This window comes from Amphiprion ocellaris, chromosome 20, assembly GCF_022539595.1.
Source record: "Amphiprion ocellaris isolate individual 3 ecotype Okinawa chromosome 20, ASM2253959v1, whole genome shotgun sequence".
NCBI lineage: Eukaryota > Metazoa > Chordata > Actinopteri > Pomacentridae > Amphiprion > Amphiprion ocellaris.
The window spans coordinates 32551909-32568378 of record NC_072785.1 but is presented as its reverse complement, the minus strand read 5'-3'; the positions used below and the strand labels follow the sequence as shown (position 1 = coordinate 32568378).

The 16470-nt window shown below is 38.3% G+C and overlaps 1 protein-coding gene across 3 annotated transcripts in view; it reads left to right on the top strand.

Moving 5' to 3' along the window:
* Positions 1–15948, top strand: part of sptbn5 (spectrin, beta, non-erythrocytic 5) — a 90874-nt gene extending 74926 nt beyond the window's left edge. For 2 of the 3 annotated variants that reach the window (XM_055005750.1, XM_055005749.1), the window contains 7 exons: positions 45–1346; positions 3161–3229; positions 3439–3522; positions 4642–4733; positions 4954–5070; positions 11635–11828; positions 14958–15948. In XM_055005750.1, coding sequence (XP_054861725.1) covers positions 45–1346; positions 3161–3229; positions 3439–3522; positions 4642–4733; positions 4954–5070; positions 11635–11828; positions 14958–15130 — 2031 coding nt within the window. In that variant the 3' untranslated portion in view covers positions 15131–15948. Of the gene's footprint in view, positions 1–44; positions 1347–3160; positions 3230–3438; positions 3523–4641; positions 4734–4953; positions 5071–8208; positions 8350–11634; positions 11829–14957 lie in introns of those variants that run through there. The other variant, XM_055005751.1, reaches the window with a different exon arrangement.
* The last annotated feature ends 522 nt before the right edge of the window (positions 15949–16470 follow it).

Here is a 16470-nt window from a genome sequence, read left to right as displayed (position 1 = left end):
TAAAAAGATCATTTCCTCCACTTACATCTTTGTTTATCTGTCAGAGGGAGAAGAGACTCGGTCTTCATGGACCTGAGGACAAAGATCTGCACTACAGGAGACCTCCAGCCAGAGTTTCCTCCCTGAGGAGAAAACCCTCCAGGACCTCCAGAGACGTCGTACGTCGACTCAGCATCAGCCGACCGACGGACCAAACGCTCAGACAGAAGACGGACGTCATCACCGTCAGTCCTGCAGCTTCAGCCAGCAGTCCTCCTGGTCGTCCCAACGTTGTGGTGGCCCACAGAATGAGGACCAGATGCTCCTCTTCTTCTTCATCCCCTGAGTCCTCATCTTCTTCCTCACTTGAAGAACTTCGATCCAGTTCCAGACCTCCTCAGTCTCCTCCTCCCAAACCTCCTTCATCCCCTAAAACCTCCTCCACACCTCCAGAACCTCGTTTCAAATCCAGACCTGCTCAATCTCCTCCATCATCTCCTAAAACCACCTCCTCCCCTCCAGAACCTCGTTTCAGATCCAAAAGTCCTTCATCTCCTAAATCATCCTCCTCACCTGTAAAACTTCAATCCAGATCTCCCCAGTCTCCTCCATCATCTCCTAAAGCCACCTCCTCACCTCCAGAAACTCGGCTCAGATCCAGACCTCCTCAATCTCCTCCATCATCTCCTAAAAACTCCTCATCTGTAGAACCTCATCCTAGATCCAGACCTCCTCAGTCTCTTCCTCCCAAATCTCCTTCATCTCCTAAATCATCCTCCTCACCTGTAAAACTTCAATCCAGATCTCCTCAGTCTCCTCCTCCTTCTTCTAAAGCCTCTTCCTCACCTCCAGCACTTCGTCTCAGGTCCAAAAGTCCTTCATCCCCGAAAACCTCCTCATCTGTACAACCTCGATCCAGATCTCCTCAGTCTCCTCCTTCATCTCCTAAATCCTCCTCCTCACCTCCAGAACCTCGCCTCAGATCCAGACCTCCTTCATCTCCCTCCTCTCCTGCAGAGCTCCAACCCAGATCCAAACCTCCTCTGGCTCCAAAGCCCAGGTTCTCCTCCACAGACGGGACATCCGGACGTCGCTCCGAGTCCCTGATCCAGGTGAAGAAGATCGCCACACCACCTGACTCCCCTCCACCAATCAGGAAGCTGGTTGCTCCCTCTGAGGCTCCTCCTCCTCCTCCAGCTGCAGGAAGACGTCCTGAATCACCGGAGCAGTTTGATGTTCCCGATTCTCAGCAGGTGACAGCACCACCAATCAGAGAGGAGGACACCGAGTCACATGGCCTCGGTCCTCCATCTCCTCCACAGCAACAGAAGACGCTGGATCTACCTGAAGACCAACCAACACCTGAGGTAAGATCTGCTCCATTTAGACCCCTTAAAGGTCCTGAAAGTCAAAACACTGTCAACGATGGTGACATTAAAATATCAGATTTTATCAGAATTATCCAATAGTCATTAATTCATATCATTATATTTTTACCGTTTAAATGGTCTTTTGTTTATGCAGTGTCACAACTGTATTTATGAAAAATAAATAAAATTATTTTCAAGATAATAAACAACTGACTGAACAACTGAAAAGTAGAAAAATATTTTAAATCTTACCATTTTGGATATTTAAATAATGAACAATAACACTGATTCCGAAGCATTATTTTTTAACAGTGTTAGAATAAAAAGTCACAGTCAGGACCTTAAAGACAAAAATATTTTCGTAAAATAACTGCTATGAAAATATTATATAAACTATATTTTCCACTTTTCATGACACATTTTTTAATCAACATCAGTTCAGATCGTAACCACCAAATATTTACTCATTTTCAGGAATTTAACCCTTTAAAAATCAGTTTGTTCACAAGCTGTCGCTGATGTTTTTTGTGAAAAATAAAAGAAGAAAGAAATATTTTTAAGATAATATATGGAAAGTGGAATTTTTAAAAATGTTATAGTCTGGGGTATATAAAGTTCCTCTGTTTGATTCAGCTCCACGTCTGGAGACGCTGCTTCCAGTAAATACTGATAATTTTTAGAATTTAGGACAGTTTATTTCATTTTGTCAAATTGTACTCATTTTTAATAATTTTGTACAATTTCCTGAGTCTTTGAGTATTTTTTAAGTAATTGTGAGTATTTTTAAGTAATTGTGAGTATTTGTTCAAGTCATTGAGTTTTTTTGTCATTTTGAATTTTATTGTCATTTTGAGTATTTAAGTCATTTTGAGTATTAAAGTCATTTTGAGTATTTTTTAAGTCATTTTGAGTATTTTTCTTTCATTTCACACGTCTTTGTCATATTGAACAGTAAAATCTATAAAATTTATTATTTTCAAGATAATAAACTGAAAATGTATTTTAAATCTGACAGTCTTGGATATGTAAATAATTAACAACAACATTGATTCTAGAGCATTATTATTTTTTATGCAATGTTGGAATAAAATATAGTCACATTCAGAACCTTAAAGACAAAATTCATTAAAAAAAAAAAAAAAAAAACACCTTAAAAGTGTTCTATAAGAATAATATTTTCCACTTCCAGTTAGTTATTTTCATTTAACACTTTGAATCATAGTTTGTTTACAAGATACTGTTATTTATGAAAAATATTTTTAAAATGCAGTATTTTCCACATAAGTGGTTAGAGAAGTTTTATCTGTTAATAATTAGCAACAACATTATTATGTTTTATGCAGTATATTATTTTTAATATAAACTCGCATTCAGGAGCTTCAAGACAAAAGTATCTTAGTAAAAAAATCCAGTTATTATTTATTAATATAATTCTCTACTTCTACTTACTTTCCTAACCAACGTCAGTCCAAATATTTGGTCACTTTGGGATTTAAAAAACTGAAAAACTGAAATGTTTTCAATGTGCTAAATGTTTACAATTTGTTGTTGTTGTTGTAATCACAGTCTGGGATGTGTCTATAATTAGCAGCAACATTATTTTTTTAAGCAGTAAAAGATTAAAGAGTCCTGCATATTTATTTACAGCAGATGATCAGTGCTAAAATGTCCACTATTGTTTTAAACACACCTAGAATGTGCATCAACGCAGCTAAAATTATCAAAAAAAATCTGGAATTAAATGGAAAAAAATGTCTTTCTGGTCACATGACTGTTAATCATCATCAACGTGTTCTCTCACCTGGGGTCAGGTGACTGCTGGACAGCCAGTCAGGATGGAGGGGATGCTGGAGATCAAACTGAAACAAGCAGGAAACAAGGTGAGAAGATGGATGGAAATGTTTAAAATCAGACACAGAAATCACAATATTCAAGTTAAAAATAACCTAATACCATTAATGATGAAAGATCTTTTAAATTACAGTTTCAGTTGTGTTCAGTTTAGGTTTCTAAATATGTCAAATAAAAGTTTGTTGTCTCCAAACTGTCTCTGAGATGAGATTCAGTAACCTGGTGTTTGTTGTTTCAGGGTCTAGAGCACTGGGAGGAAGTATTCGCTGTTCTGGAAGGACAAACTCTCAGCCTGTTTAAAGACCAAGCAGCTGCTGCAGAGGTATGAAAATATCAAGAAAAACATCAGAAAATCTGCCTTTATTTAGAGTCAGAGCTTCACTGAGGTAGAAGTTTTAATTAAAATACAGCAAAGGCACAAATAAACAGCAGATGTGGACACACAAATGTAAAAAGAAATGGGACAAAATTACCAATAAAAACCTTAGAGGGAGAAATTATTGTGATAAAATCATGAAGAATAAATAAAGCAATAAAGACCTGAAAATTTCTAAGCTCATCCTGTAAATGTTTTTCTGTCTCCATGTTTCAACCTCTCCAGACTTTTCCTCTCTCCTCTGCTCATCATCAGTAGATGTTTCTCCATGCTGGATGGATCTCCAACAACCTGCTCCTCTGTTCTCTGTTTCTGAGCCATGCTGCATTTATTTATTCATCAGTAGCTTTATTTGTCCCTTTATGTTAATTTATAACAAATTTTGTGGCATTTAGAATCATTTTTCAAAAAATTCTGCACAAATTTATTCCATTTTAGACCATTTTTGGTTCATTTTTGCTCAAGTTAATGTCATTTTTGACAAACTTTGAAGCTTTGGACTTATTTCTTTTCACAATTCTGCACAGATTTCTTCCATTTTAGACAGTTTTTGGGTCATTTAAAATAAATTCATGTAATTTCAGACAGTTTTAAAGTAATTTTTGACCATTTTTATACTGATTTTGAAGTTTGTCATTTTGTACAAATTTGGACTAATTTTGAATATGAATATTTTAAAAAATTAAAAATGCTTTTAAAACTACTCTAAATGTGTCCACAATAACGCCAATCCGATGATTATTTGTGCAATTTTAGCAATTTAGAAACCAAAGAAAACTGACTGGTTTTGAGGCTCCGGCAATAAAGAATAAATTAGATTATTTCAAGTTGTGATATAATGAACTGCTGCTATAGTCAAGCTAAAATAAATTGCTCATTTACCACAAAAAAATAAATAAAAGCTGCCTTTACCATCCCAAAAACCCAGAATAGTTCCACATCATTCTGTCAGATAAGTGTCGTTTGTCAGAGCACAGATTAATAAAACCAAGACAGCAGATAGAAACACCCAAACCTTCTCCACCTTCTGCCTCCTGTCGATGTAATGATGTTGTGTTTCCTCAGAGGACCTCTAGGTGGCCTCCTATCAACATGGTTGGAACCGTCTGCAGGGAAAACAAGTTCTGCAGGAGGAAGGAGAACACCTTCAAGCTGAAGTAGGACAGTTTCACCTCATCCTCACTCAAGATAAATTAAACATAAAGTGTCCTGATGCTGGTTTCAGTCAGAAATGTCATCTTCTCTGTTTCATCTTCATGTGTTTAAATGATTCTAACTGAAGTTTGGAGATTTTGCACCAATAATCATCTTCTAAGAGGTTTTTAATGATTGCCTGCAGTATGAGAGGTTATTTATCTGCTCCTGTGGTGTTTTCAGTCTGGAGGATGGATCTCAGTTCATGTTCTCAGCGTCCACCAAAGACCTCCAGCTGCTCTGGGTGAAGAAGCTCCAGAACCGACCCGACTCCTCCAGCAGCGACTCAGAAGACTCGGGGTGAGTCCAGACAGAACCTCAGAGATAATTAACTCTCCTGTTGTCCTCATTTACGGGCAACAAAAAATATTGTTCCCTTGTCTGAAAAAAATTCCAATAATTCAGCAAAAAAAAAATCCCTCAAATTTCTGGAATTTTGCAAAACCTTCAGGAAGAAAATTCCAATAATTCCATAAAAGTTTCCCTGAAAAATTTTATTTAAAAAAAATCCCCCAAATTTGGCAAGAAAATTCTTGTAAATATTTTCAAAAAATGAGAAAAATCTTCCAAAAAATCCTAAAAATAGTGTGATTTTTTTTCCCCACATATTTGCATTTTAAATTTTCAAAACCTTCAGGAAGAAAATTCCAATAATTCCTTAAAAGTTTCCCTAAAAAAATTTATTTTAGAAAATCCCCAAAAATTTCGCAAGAAAATTCTTGTACATATTTTCAAAAAATGAGTAAAAATCTTCCAAAAAAATCCTAAAAATATCTAAAGTGATTCCATATATATCAGTGATACTTGTAATATTTTCTTTAAGAACATTCACATAAAAATCTTTTTATGTGAATGTGTTGTCAGTAGATCAGCTGTAGTTCCTGCATGTTCCACCAGGTGGGGCCTCTTCCTGTTTAATAAATTAGAGTTGCATGTGTGTTGGCTGCTCCTTCCTGCTGTCTGACTGTAAACTGGCGTCATGTTGATGAGATCAGGTAGTGAGCATGTTGGGCTGGATTTTTAGTACTTTTGGAAAAATTTTAAGTAATTTTGGACAAATTTTATATATTTCTGAGCAAGTTTTTTTTTAAATTTTGGTTAACTTTTGAATGATTGAACTCATGTTGCATAAATGTTAAATCATTTTGAGTTAGTTTTGAGTTACTTTGGACAATTTCTGAGTTATTTTGGACAAATTTTCCACGTCACTGCTGCATCAAGTTGTTAAAAGTTGTTTATCCTGTTTTGTGTCCATGTTGGACAGTATTTCTAGTCCTTTTGGGCAAATTTCAGACTGTTTTGAGCAAGTTTTTTTTCTTTTAGACAAATTTGGAATGATTCTGAGCCATTTACATGCATTTTGCATTAGGGCTGTACACGAATATCTGAATATTCGATCCAGATGGTGGTATCCGGATATTAATTTTGAGAACGTGAATCATTTACCACAAATTTCAAGTCACTCTGAACAAGTCTGAATCATTTTGGACAAATTTTGAGACATGGGCTAATTTTGTGTCCCTTTTGACAATTTTTGAGGTATTTTGGACAAATTTTTAGTCTCTGAGTGTTTTTTCCCATTTGGACAATTTTCAAATCACTTTTGGCTATTTCTAACAAATTCTGAACAAGTTTTTATCATGTTGGACAGGTTTTGAGTGATCTTGGACAAATTTCAAGTTCTTCTAAACAAGTTTTTGTTATTTTGGATCAAAATCAAATTGTAATAAAGGTGTCCCTCTGTTATGTAGATCAGCTGTGAGGATTATTCTGATATCCAACGTCTGTGAAGAGATTAATGTGGTAGTTTTGCATCTTCTATGTTCATTTTGCTTCTTTATCCAGTAGTTTTCAGTCTTTAAATTATAGTCTTCTATCCTTTTGTGGCATTTTTTACAATTTTAAGCAATAATTTTACATCTTATGATGGTTTTACATGTTGAAATAACAGTTTTACATCTTTTTTTTTGGTAGTTGCGTATGTTATAATAATTTTACATCTTTTTATGATGTTTTGTATGTTGAAATGACAGTTTTACATCTTTTTATGATGGTTTTATATGTTGAAATAACAGTTTTACATCTTTTTATGGTAGTTTTACATGTTTTAATCATAATTTTACATCTTTTTATTGTGGTTTTATGTGTTGAAATAGCAGTTTTACATCTTTTTCTGGTGTTTTTGCAGCTTTATGTGACAGTTCTGCATTTTTAAATAGTTTTACATCTTTTTATGGTGGTTTTACATGTTTTAATAATAATTTTCTGTCATTTTATGGTGGTTTTACATGTTCTAATAATAGTTTTACACCTTTTTTTGGTTGTTTTGCATCTTCATGTGGCAGTTTTATATTTTAAATAGTGTTTTTTCAAGTTGAAATAATAGTTTTACGTCTTTTTGTGGTAGTTTTGCATAATGTGTGCTAATTTTGCGTTAGTAATGTGATGTTTCATCATCTTAATATTTTAGCATGAAACTATCACTATTTCTGTAAAAAAAAAACTGCTGCCTGTTTGCTGTGTTTAGTACTTTGGATTTTGTCTGACCAGTCGTTGAACAGTAATTTTAAATGAAGTTAGTATTTTTTGCTGATTAATTTATAATTCATTAACCCGGTCTGTCCTTTAACCCTTGTGCCGTCCTGCGGGTTAAAATTGACCCAGTTTAAAGTTTGAAAATGTGGAAAAAATATATATTTTCACAGTGAAACTTCTGATGTCCACATTTTCAACATTTTTGGGAAATCTCTGAACATTTTTTGGTGGAAAAAAAGAAATGTTAAAAATATTTCTTAAGAAAATTCACCTAAAAATCAACCAAAATCCAGTGGATTTCACTGGATTTTCTTTTTTTTTTTTTTTGTGAATGTTCTTAAAGGAAATAGAAGATTTACTGATAAATATGGAATCACTTTAGATATTTTTAGGATTTTTTTTTGAAAGATTTTTACTCATTTTTTGAAAATATTTACAAGAATTTTCTTGTCAAATTTGGGGAATTTTTTTAAAATAAAATTTTTTGAGGCAAACTTTTAAGGAATTATTGGAATTTTCTTCCTGAAGGTTTTGCACATTTCCAGAAATTTAGGGAATTTTTTTGCTGATTTTTTGGATTTTTTTCAGACAAGGAAACAATATTTTTTTTGCTGCCTGTAAATGAGGACAACAGGAGGGTTAAACCCCTTATTTAACTGAGCTGGTTTATTTATAGCTCTTTAAAATGTGCCCATTCAGTATAAAAACACTAATAATGTAAAATATGAATAAAAAAGCATTTATAAAAGATCAGATGAGTCAGGAATATGAGAATATCTCCGTCTGAGCCTCCTGGTCGTAGTTATGTCTCTAAAATCAATGTAGTCTGCTTCATATTGGACGTATTTATTCAAAGCCACTCGCTCGGTGTCGGCTTGAGCTTTCAAACAACAATATTTTCAGCGTCTGCGTCGTTCCTGCTTCGTATCCAAATGAATTCCTGAAACGAGGGGTCGATACAAAAGGCCGGCGTGCAGCCAGACAGCAGTCTTCCCTTCTCTGACGGGGTTTCAAGACGGAGCGCTTTCCTTCAAACTGCGTCAGGTAATTTGACTCTGACTTTCACATGTACCTGTTCACGCTGTGCACGGCGGGGGCACCAGCTCCTCCGTGGAGGCCGACGGTCCAGAAATGAAACTCCTGCCAGCAGGATTTTTCTCTAATGAGATACGTTGGCAAGGAGAATTACATTCAGCGGGCGCTCAGCCGCTTCACAGAAAGTATCCGGCTCTGCAGCAGCAACGTGAAAACCCAGATTCTGCAGGACGTCGCTGCAGCTTTATTTAACCCTCTGAACTCCAGGCAGCAGCTTCTCACTGTTTATTTGCTGCTCAAACATTTTCCATCATTTCTGACTGCAATTTAAATATAAAGTCCTGCAGCTAGATGGAAACAGAAGGAGAGAGAATCCGAAATTAGATTTAAAACGTGTCCAAGGGCACAGAAAATGGTCCAAAATCTGTTCAAAATCAGTTTCTGAGTCATTTTGGACATTTTTTTAGTCCAGTTTTGAGTCTTTGTTCATCATCAGTAGAAAGATGTTTCACCATGCTGAATGGATCTCCAACAACCTGCTCCTCTGTTCACTGTTTCTGAGCCATGCCACATCTCCCTCTCAGTCTATTGTCCAAAATTACTCAAAAACAGTCCAAAATGACTAAAAACCTGTCTAAAATAATCTAAAACTTGTCCATAGTAATATAAAATTGTCCAAAATTGACTAAAATTTTGTCCAAAGTAGCAAAAATTGTCAAAAATGACTTGAAACTTGTCTAAACTTACTGAAGAATTGTCCAAAATACCTTAAAAACTGTCTAGAATGACTTACAATCTGTCTAAAATAGCCTAAATCTAGTAATGTAATGCTGTCCAAAATTGACAGTTTGTCCAAGGTGACAAAAGTTGTCCAAATGTACATAAGAATTGTCCAAAATAATTCAGAAACTGTCCAAAATGACTAAAATCGTGTCTAAAATAACCTAAAACATGTTCATAGTAATATAAAATTGTCCAAAATTGACAAGGATTGTGTCCAAAGTAAGAAAAAAATGTCAAAAAGGAATCCAAGTTCATCCAAACCTACTTCAGAATAGTCCAAAATAACTCTGAGCTCTTGTAGGAGGCGGTCGCACTTTTCCTCGCTCCATATCTTTCTCTGTTTCTTCCCCATACCCTCATGTCTTCTGCTTGCTGCACTTCTGTCTCGTCTCGTCTGTCTGACTTGGCACTGGACCTTCGAAACACCGATCATGGAATTGATTAACTGGTCTCTCAACGCAATTGACAAGATTGTCGCCACAAAGAGCACAGGCCTAGGGGAGCCTACCTGCCCGGATGGGAGTTTCGCCTCTGGTTACGTGATCGACGCCTGGGGGAAGTGGAAGGGGATCATGTGCCTGGCACCCCTATCCATGGAGGATGTGGAAGATGTTTATATATTCGGATTTATGATGACAGGCCTGCTGATAATTGGCTTGTTCACTGGCCTGAGCTTCTGGAAAATGAGGAAGACCGCAGACAGAAACGACGTCCAAACACTGCTGGTCTATGCAAACGATCGGATCATGGCTGCCGATTCTCGGTATGACGAACTCAATCGTAAGATGAACAATTTGCTTGGTGTGACTGTTGATTTGAGTCGCAGATTGGAAGCCATCAGGGTGAGAATCGCTACAGCTGGGTTTTAAAATTATTGAGAGCAGTAGGGGGAAGGTGAAATTACTTCTCTCCCGCCTAAACTTGAAGATAACTGATTACATTCTGGCGCCCCTGGAACAATAACAAACTCCTCTGGAAGTTTCATGGCCAAGAGTTAGCTCTCCTAAACCCCCCCCCCACTTTCCCAAGGACACCTGTTGACTTTTGGACCGGGCCAACCGAGGGCGTCTCCATAGCAACCTTGCTGTGTTATCATGCTCCCACCCTCGCGAACTGAGACACCGGAGGTCTGAGACGGAAGAAGATGGGCTACACGCATACACAAACATTCGGACTCATGAACTGAGGACTGAGCTAAACATTCGCACACATGTCCATTCCCCCATCCCCCCCGCCTCCACAAGCTTTCCTCACTATACACAGGAGCCAGGAATCCGTGCACCTGCACAGGAACCGGCTAACTGTGTGGTGCTCCCCCCTCCACCTCCCCATATCCTTATCCCAACTATCCTTGTCTAACGTCATGCTTTGCCTGTTGCGGGTTTGTTTTTTTTTAGGTTCCTTCTCAAATTGAATTTCCCAACATTGGAGGTTTCATTTGGTACATTTGGTGGTTTTTTTTCTTTTACCCTCTGCTATCCCTACCCAGATCCCAACATGTCTTTTCTTTTTTTCCTCAAGAAAGGTGTGCGCAGCACTGCGCAGCAGCCGGAGCGGTCATTGGCAGGGCAGCTCAAATGAAATTTCGTTGTATATGAAAGTGTGCAATGACTAATAAAGGTTTGATTGATTGATTCATTCATTCAAAATGATTGATCATTTGTTTTTAAATGACAATTTAGAGAAATTTTAGGGAATTTTTTACTTATTCTGCACTAATTTTGAGTCATTTTAGACTATTTTGATTGTCACAGGTTATACCAACATGGAAAATATTCATCTAAAATTCTCCAAAAGATTTGAAACTTATCCAAACTACCATAAAATTCTCACATTGTCTAAATTTATTCATAATCTGTCCAAAATGAGGACAATTTGTCCACATTTACTCAAAAAGCATCCAGATGTACTCAAAATCTGGTCATAATACCTTCATCGTGTCTAAAATAAATCCAACAGTAGAACTAATGTCGTCTCCTCATTCTGTAGATGTTTTCTGTCTCCGTGTTTCCTCTCCAAAATTGACCAAAATTACGTTTTTTGAGTCATTCTGGACATTTTTAGTTTTAAGTCTCTGCTCGTCATCTGTAGATGTTTCACCATGCTGGATGGATCTCCAACAACCTGCTCTTCTGTTCACTGTTTCTGAGCAGCTTTTTTCAGGATTATTCACTGATATTCATCTGGTCACTTTAGTGAGGCTACGTTAGCATGTCGACAGTGGTGTTTGGTGTCGGAGGAATCACTGTCATCAGTCACAATACAGATTAAACTGAGAGTTTTAATGATTTAAACTGAGAATGATCAGAGTTTTAATGATTTAAGATGACATTAATCAGAGTTTTAATGATTTAAACTGAGATTAATCACAGTTTTAATGATTTAAACTGAGATTGATCAGAGTTTTAATAATTTAAGCTGACATTAATCAGAGTTTTAATAATTTAAGCTGACATTAATCAGTGTTTTAATGATTTAAGCTGACATTAATCAGAGCTTCTTCTTGTTCAGGAGAGCTTCATCCGTCAAACTGAGTCTGGCGAAACTGGCCGAAGCTCCGGAGGATTCGTCCTCCAAACATCTGGACCGTAGAGCTGCTAGCCTGGAGAGACAATCGTCCACGGAGGGCCAGCCTCCACCCAAACCCCCCCACACCTACTACAACAGACACTCCTACCCTGAGGGGGGGGAGGGGCTCCACTCAGGTGAGGCCTTCACAAAAAAAAAAAAAAAGAAATTAAAGCTGCAAACAGCGTTGGTCGGGTCCTCGCATCCGAGCGGCCCGGCTTTCCCATGCATATCCACCAGGTGGCGCTGCAACTGAGAGTGTATATCGACAACATGGCGGCGAGCGGTGCAGATCTAAAGGTACGTGTCTACTAGATGCTATTTTCCCGCACGGCAACACACCACATCTGAAAATCACACGGACGGCGGGCGGTCACTAGCGGACCACAACATGGTCACATGACAGCACTGACCAACAGCAGGCTGCTACGTGGTCACATGACCGAGCTTTCAGCTGGACAGTCCTGCAGATGAGTCGGTTAAACACAGCAGCTCGGCTGCAAACTTTCCCTTTTATTTCAAAAACACGTCAGCGAAAAGTATTTCTGAAAGCATTTGAAGCGAGAAATAATCTGTGCAGCAGCTGAATCTGTCCTCGTTTTAGGTCACTGACGCCTAGTTTAGAAGTTTGAGGACAGTTTCACGATGCGTGGAATCTCCGCACGCCTCACTGAATTTGCATTAAGTAGAAGTCAGTCTACTTTATGCAAATGAGCTGCAGCCCTCTCCAGGTAAACACACCTGATCACAGCAGGAAACGCACCACAACCAGACCAGCAGCCACATGCGGCGCATTTCCAGCTGTGATCAGGTGTGTTTACCTGGAGAGGGCTGCAGCTTATTTGCATAAAGTAGACTGGACTCCGCCGTGCAGAGATTAGGTAGAGGGTTAAAAAAATCGGATAAATTGTGAATCGGGATTTTTTGTGAAAAAATCTGAGATTTTTTTTTAGGCCATATCGCCCAGCCCTAGATTTGAGCATGTACAGTGTAGTTAGACAGCACTTGCTGTTTCATGGCAAGAAATCCAAAATGGCCACCAGGTGGAGCTATCACTGTGAACATATGTCGACCTATGGATGTGATTGTGGCCAGACTGTGATCACACATGTAAAGTTTGGGGCAGATTGGTACATGTCCAGGCTAGTTATACAGCACTTCCTGTTTCATGGTGAGACATCCAAAATGGCCGCATAACGCTGGTCGCCATGGCCACGCCCTCAGACTTTTGCGGAGCATTTTGATAACTTCTGATCACCCAAGACTGGTGTCCATCCTGACCAAATTTTAGCTCTCTCAGAGTTACACTCTTTGAGTTTATAGCTTTTGAAAATATCCAAAAATGACAAAATTGTCCAAAATATGAATCATATTTCAAAATGGCCGCATTCCGTGGCTCGCCATTTCCATGCCCTCAGACTTTTGCGGAGCGTTTTGATAACTTTTGATCACCCATGACTGGAGTACATCTTGGCCAAATTTCAGCTCTCTCGGGATTACGCTGTTTGAGTTTATAGATTTTAAAAAATGTCCAAAAATGACACAAAATTTTCCAAAACATGACTCAAAATTCAAAATGGCCGACTTCCTGTTGGATTATGGGTAATGATGCAAGAGGCTTTTTTGTGCGTCTTGATGAGTTACATACGTGTACCGAATTTCAGAAGTGTAGGTCAAATGCTGTCCGGGGGCTGAATTTTCTTAATTTTCTAGGGGGCGCTATTGAGCCATTTTGGCACGCACCGGTCCTGATGTGTGTGGCGATTTTCATGCATTTTCGTGTATGTTTAGGGCGTCAGAAATGCCGATTTCCCGGCCGATGAATAAAGAAAAAATAATAATTCCTAGGGTTTCAATAGGTTCCTCGTACCACTTTGTGGTGCTCGGACCCTAATAATAATAATTCCTAGGGATTCAATAGGTTCCTCGTACCACTTCATGGTGCTCGGACCATAATAATAATAATTCCTAGGGTTTCAATAGGTTCCTCGTACCACTTCGTGGTGCTCGGACCCTAATAATAATAATTCCTAGGGTTTCAATAGGTTCCTCATACCACTTTGTGGTGCTCGGACCCTAATAATAATAATTCCTAGGGATTCAATAGGTTCCTCGTACCACTTCATGGTGCTCGGACCATAATAATAATAATTCCTAGGGTTTCAATAGGTTGGCTAATAAAAAGCAGATTTCAGCCACATGGGTGGATGGACTATAGATAGACTATAGATTGATTGATAGGTTGTTAATCCTGAGAGAAATTCAAAGTATTCAGCAGCTTACATACATCATAATTAACAAAAAGACAAAACAGGGATGTTAGTAACATTACAGGTTAGTATAAACTCTGAAAAACACTTCTAATTTTAGCTTCTATAGAAATGCTAAATATATGAAATGTCAAACAATATTTACACCTTTCAAGACACGGAGATTTAAAGTGATTTGCAGGTAGTAAGACAACAGTTGTATTAATCTACATGAGGTGCACAGACGTTCTACGATCACATTAGATCAGTTCTACTGTGGTCAAGACTGAGACCTCCTGACCCCTCAGTGATGAGTTCTACAGTCTGATGGGGACCAAAGAGTTCCTGTTGGTGGAGCAGGTCAGAGACAGCAGCCTGGAGCTGAACACTCCTCTGATCACAGTCCTGTTGTCCAGGATGGAGTGGATCTTCTACCAGAGTCCAGCTCTGTCCCACCACTGGACCAGCTGTCCTCACCAGTCTGTCCCTCGTTTCAGTGCTCCCTCCCCAACAAGCTACAGCTTGAAGAGAACACTGGACACGGCAGACTGGTAGAACATCAGCAGCAGGTCCTTCCAGATGTTCAAGGACCCCGGTCTCCTCAGGAAGTACAGACAACTCTGTCCTTTCCTGTAGATGCTGTCCGTGGTGTCTCACCAGTCCAGTTTGTTGTCCAGCTGCCGTCCCGGGTACTGATATGTCCTGAACACCTCCACGTCCGTGACCCTGGTGGAAACGAGCTGGAGATGGGGTCTGTTCCTCCTGAAGTCCACCACCATCTCCTTGGTCCTGGAGGTGTTCAGCTGCAGGTAGTTTGAGCTCCACCATCCCAAGAAGTCCTCCACCAGGCCCCTGTCCTGGACGTGTTGAACCTGGTGTTGAAGAAGCTGCTCCAGGATCTTCATGACATCAGATCCACTGTTCTGAAGTCCTCTGGCTGGCTGGGTGTGGTTTCTTACTGGAAGAAGATGATGAACCTGTGGACGTTTGTTCTGATTGAACTTTGCTTCTCTGCAGGTTTCCAGAGCAACCACCAGAACCAGCCTGCATCAGGACCTCCATCAGAACCTTCATCTGGACCTCCATCAGAACCTCCTCCCCAGAACCAACCCACCATGACCCCCCAGCCACCAGAACACTCCATCAAACCCAGGATGAGCGTCTTCAGGAAGTTCTTCACCAAGAAGTAGATTAGCACTCAGCATCCTTCACAATAAAAGTCCAATAATCACATTTTAGAAATAAAGTGCTTCAAACAGAAAGCCTTAAAGAGAAATGAGACGAGAGAAGAGTTTGGATAAAAACTCACGTTTCAGTCTTTTTATCTTCTGGTTCCTTTTTAATCTGAAGTTCTGCAGCTCTGAGGAACAAGAACATCATGAAGAACGAGAGAGAAGTCAGGAAAACATTAAAATTCTTCTCCAGATATTACAGATATTTAACTTTTTACAGCTTCTACAGGAGATAAAAGGTTTGAAATAATCAGAGATAAAGAAATATTTCTGAAATAAAATAGCAGAAATAAAGACAAATGATTCATATTCTGAGATAAATGTTGAATTTATTCAATTATAATTTAAAGACAGAAAAACAATAGAAAACTAATCACATTTATATTTTTGTTAATTAAATCTTTACTTGTTGCCAAAGTTCTGTCTCATTATTCGCCCCGATTTGTTTCATGTATTTTTTAGTCTTTTAAAATCCAGACATGATTTGATTAAATATTTTTTTCAGTTTGTTGAATTTTCCCCACATTCGGTGTAATTAAAGGAAAAGTTGAAAATCTGATGTTTGTTTCTGTTTTTAAACTGTGTAGCTGATAAATGTTGTTAATTTTGGAGATTTTCTTTAAAAGAGAAACCAAATAATTAAAATTAAAAGTGGAAATCTGGATAAAAATATCAAAATAATAAGACCTCCAGGTCAGAATCAGGACATAAAAATCATAAATAATTATAGAAAATCTGAATTTTGTCTTCAAACTTGAAAATAAAAGGTTTGCAAATATGAGATAAAGAAATGATGTTTTTTTTTTTTTTCCAGTTTCTGGAGTCATTTTCCAGGTTTTCTCCTTCCATAGAGCGTCTCTCTGATCCTGTGGTGCTTTTTGGTGCTCTTTGGGTTAAATTCTCTAATAGTTTCATATTTCATCACATTCAGTCAGTTTTGGTTTTCTTTGGGTTAAATCCTCTCTAATCGTTTTACATTTTCCACATTCAGTCAGTTTTTGGTCCAGATGATGTTTATATGAGCTGTAATGAGGAGCTGATCTGAGAACAGTTGTTCTGTGTGACTCCGTCTCTCCTCCTTTTTAAACCGTATGATCGACAGTGACTCAGTTCAGGCAGAAAACAGTTTTTCTAAAAGAATCTTTCTCTTCATGAATCCAAACATCTTCAGACTCTTCGGCTTTCATTCGATCAATACGGATCATTAGCAGGATTAAAACGCTTCAAGTGTCTGAGAGGCATTCAGGAAACCTGCGACATCTCCACTCCTTCGTCTGCTGAACCTCAGGACCGACTTA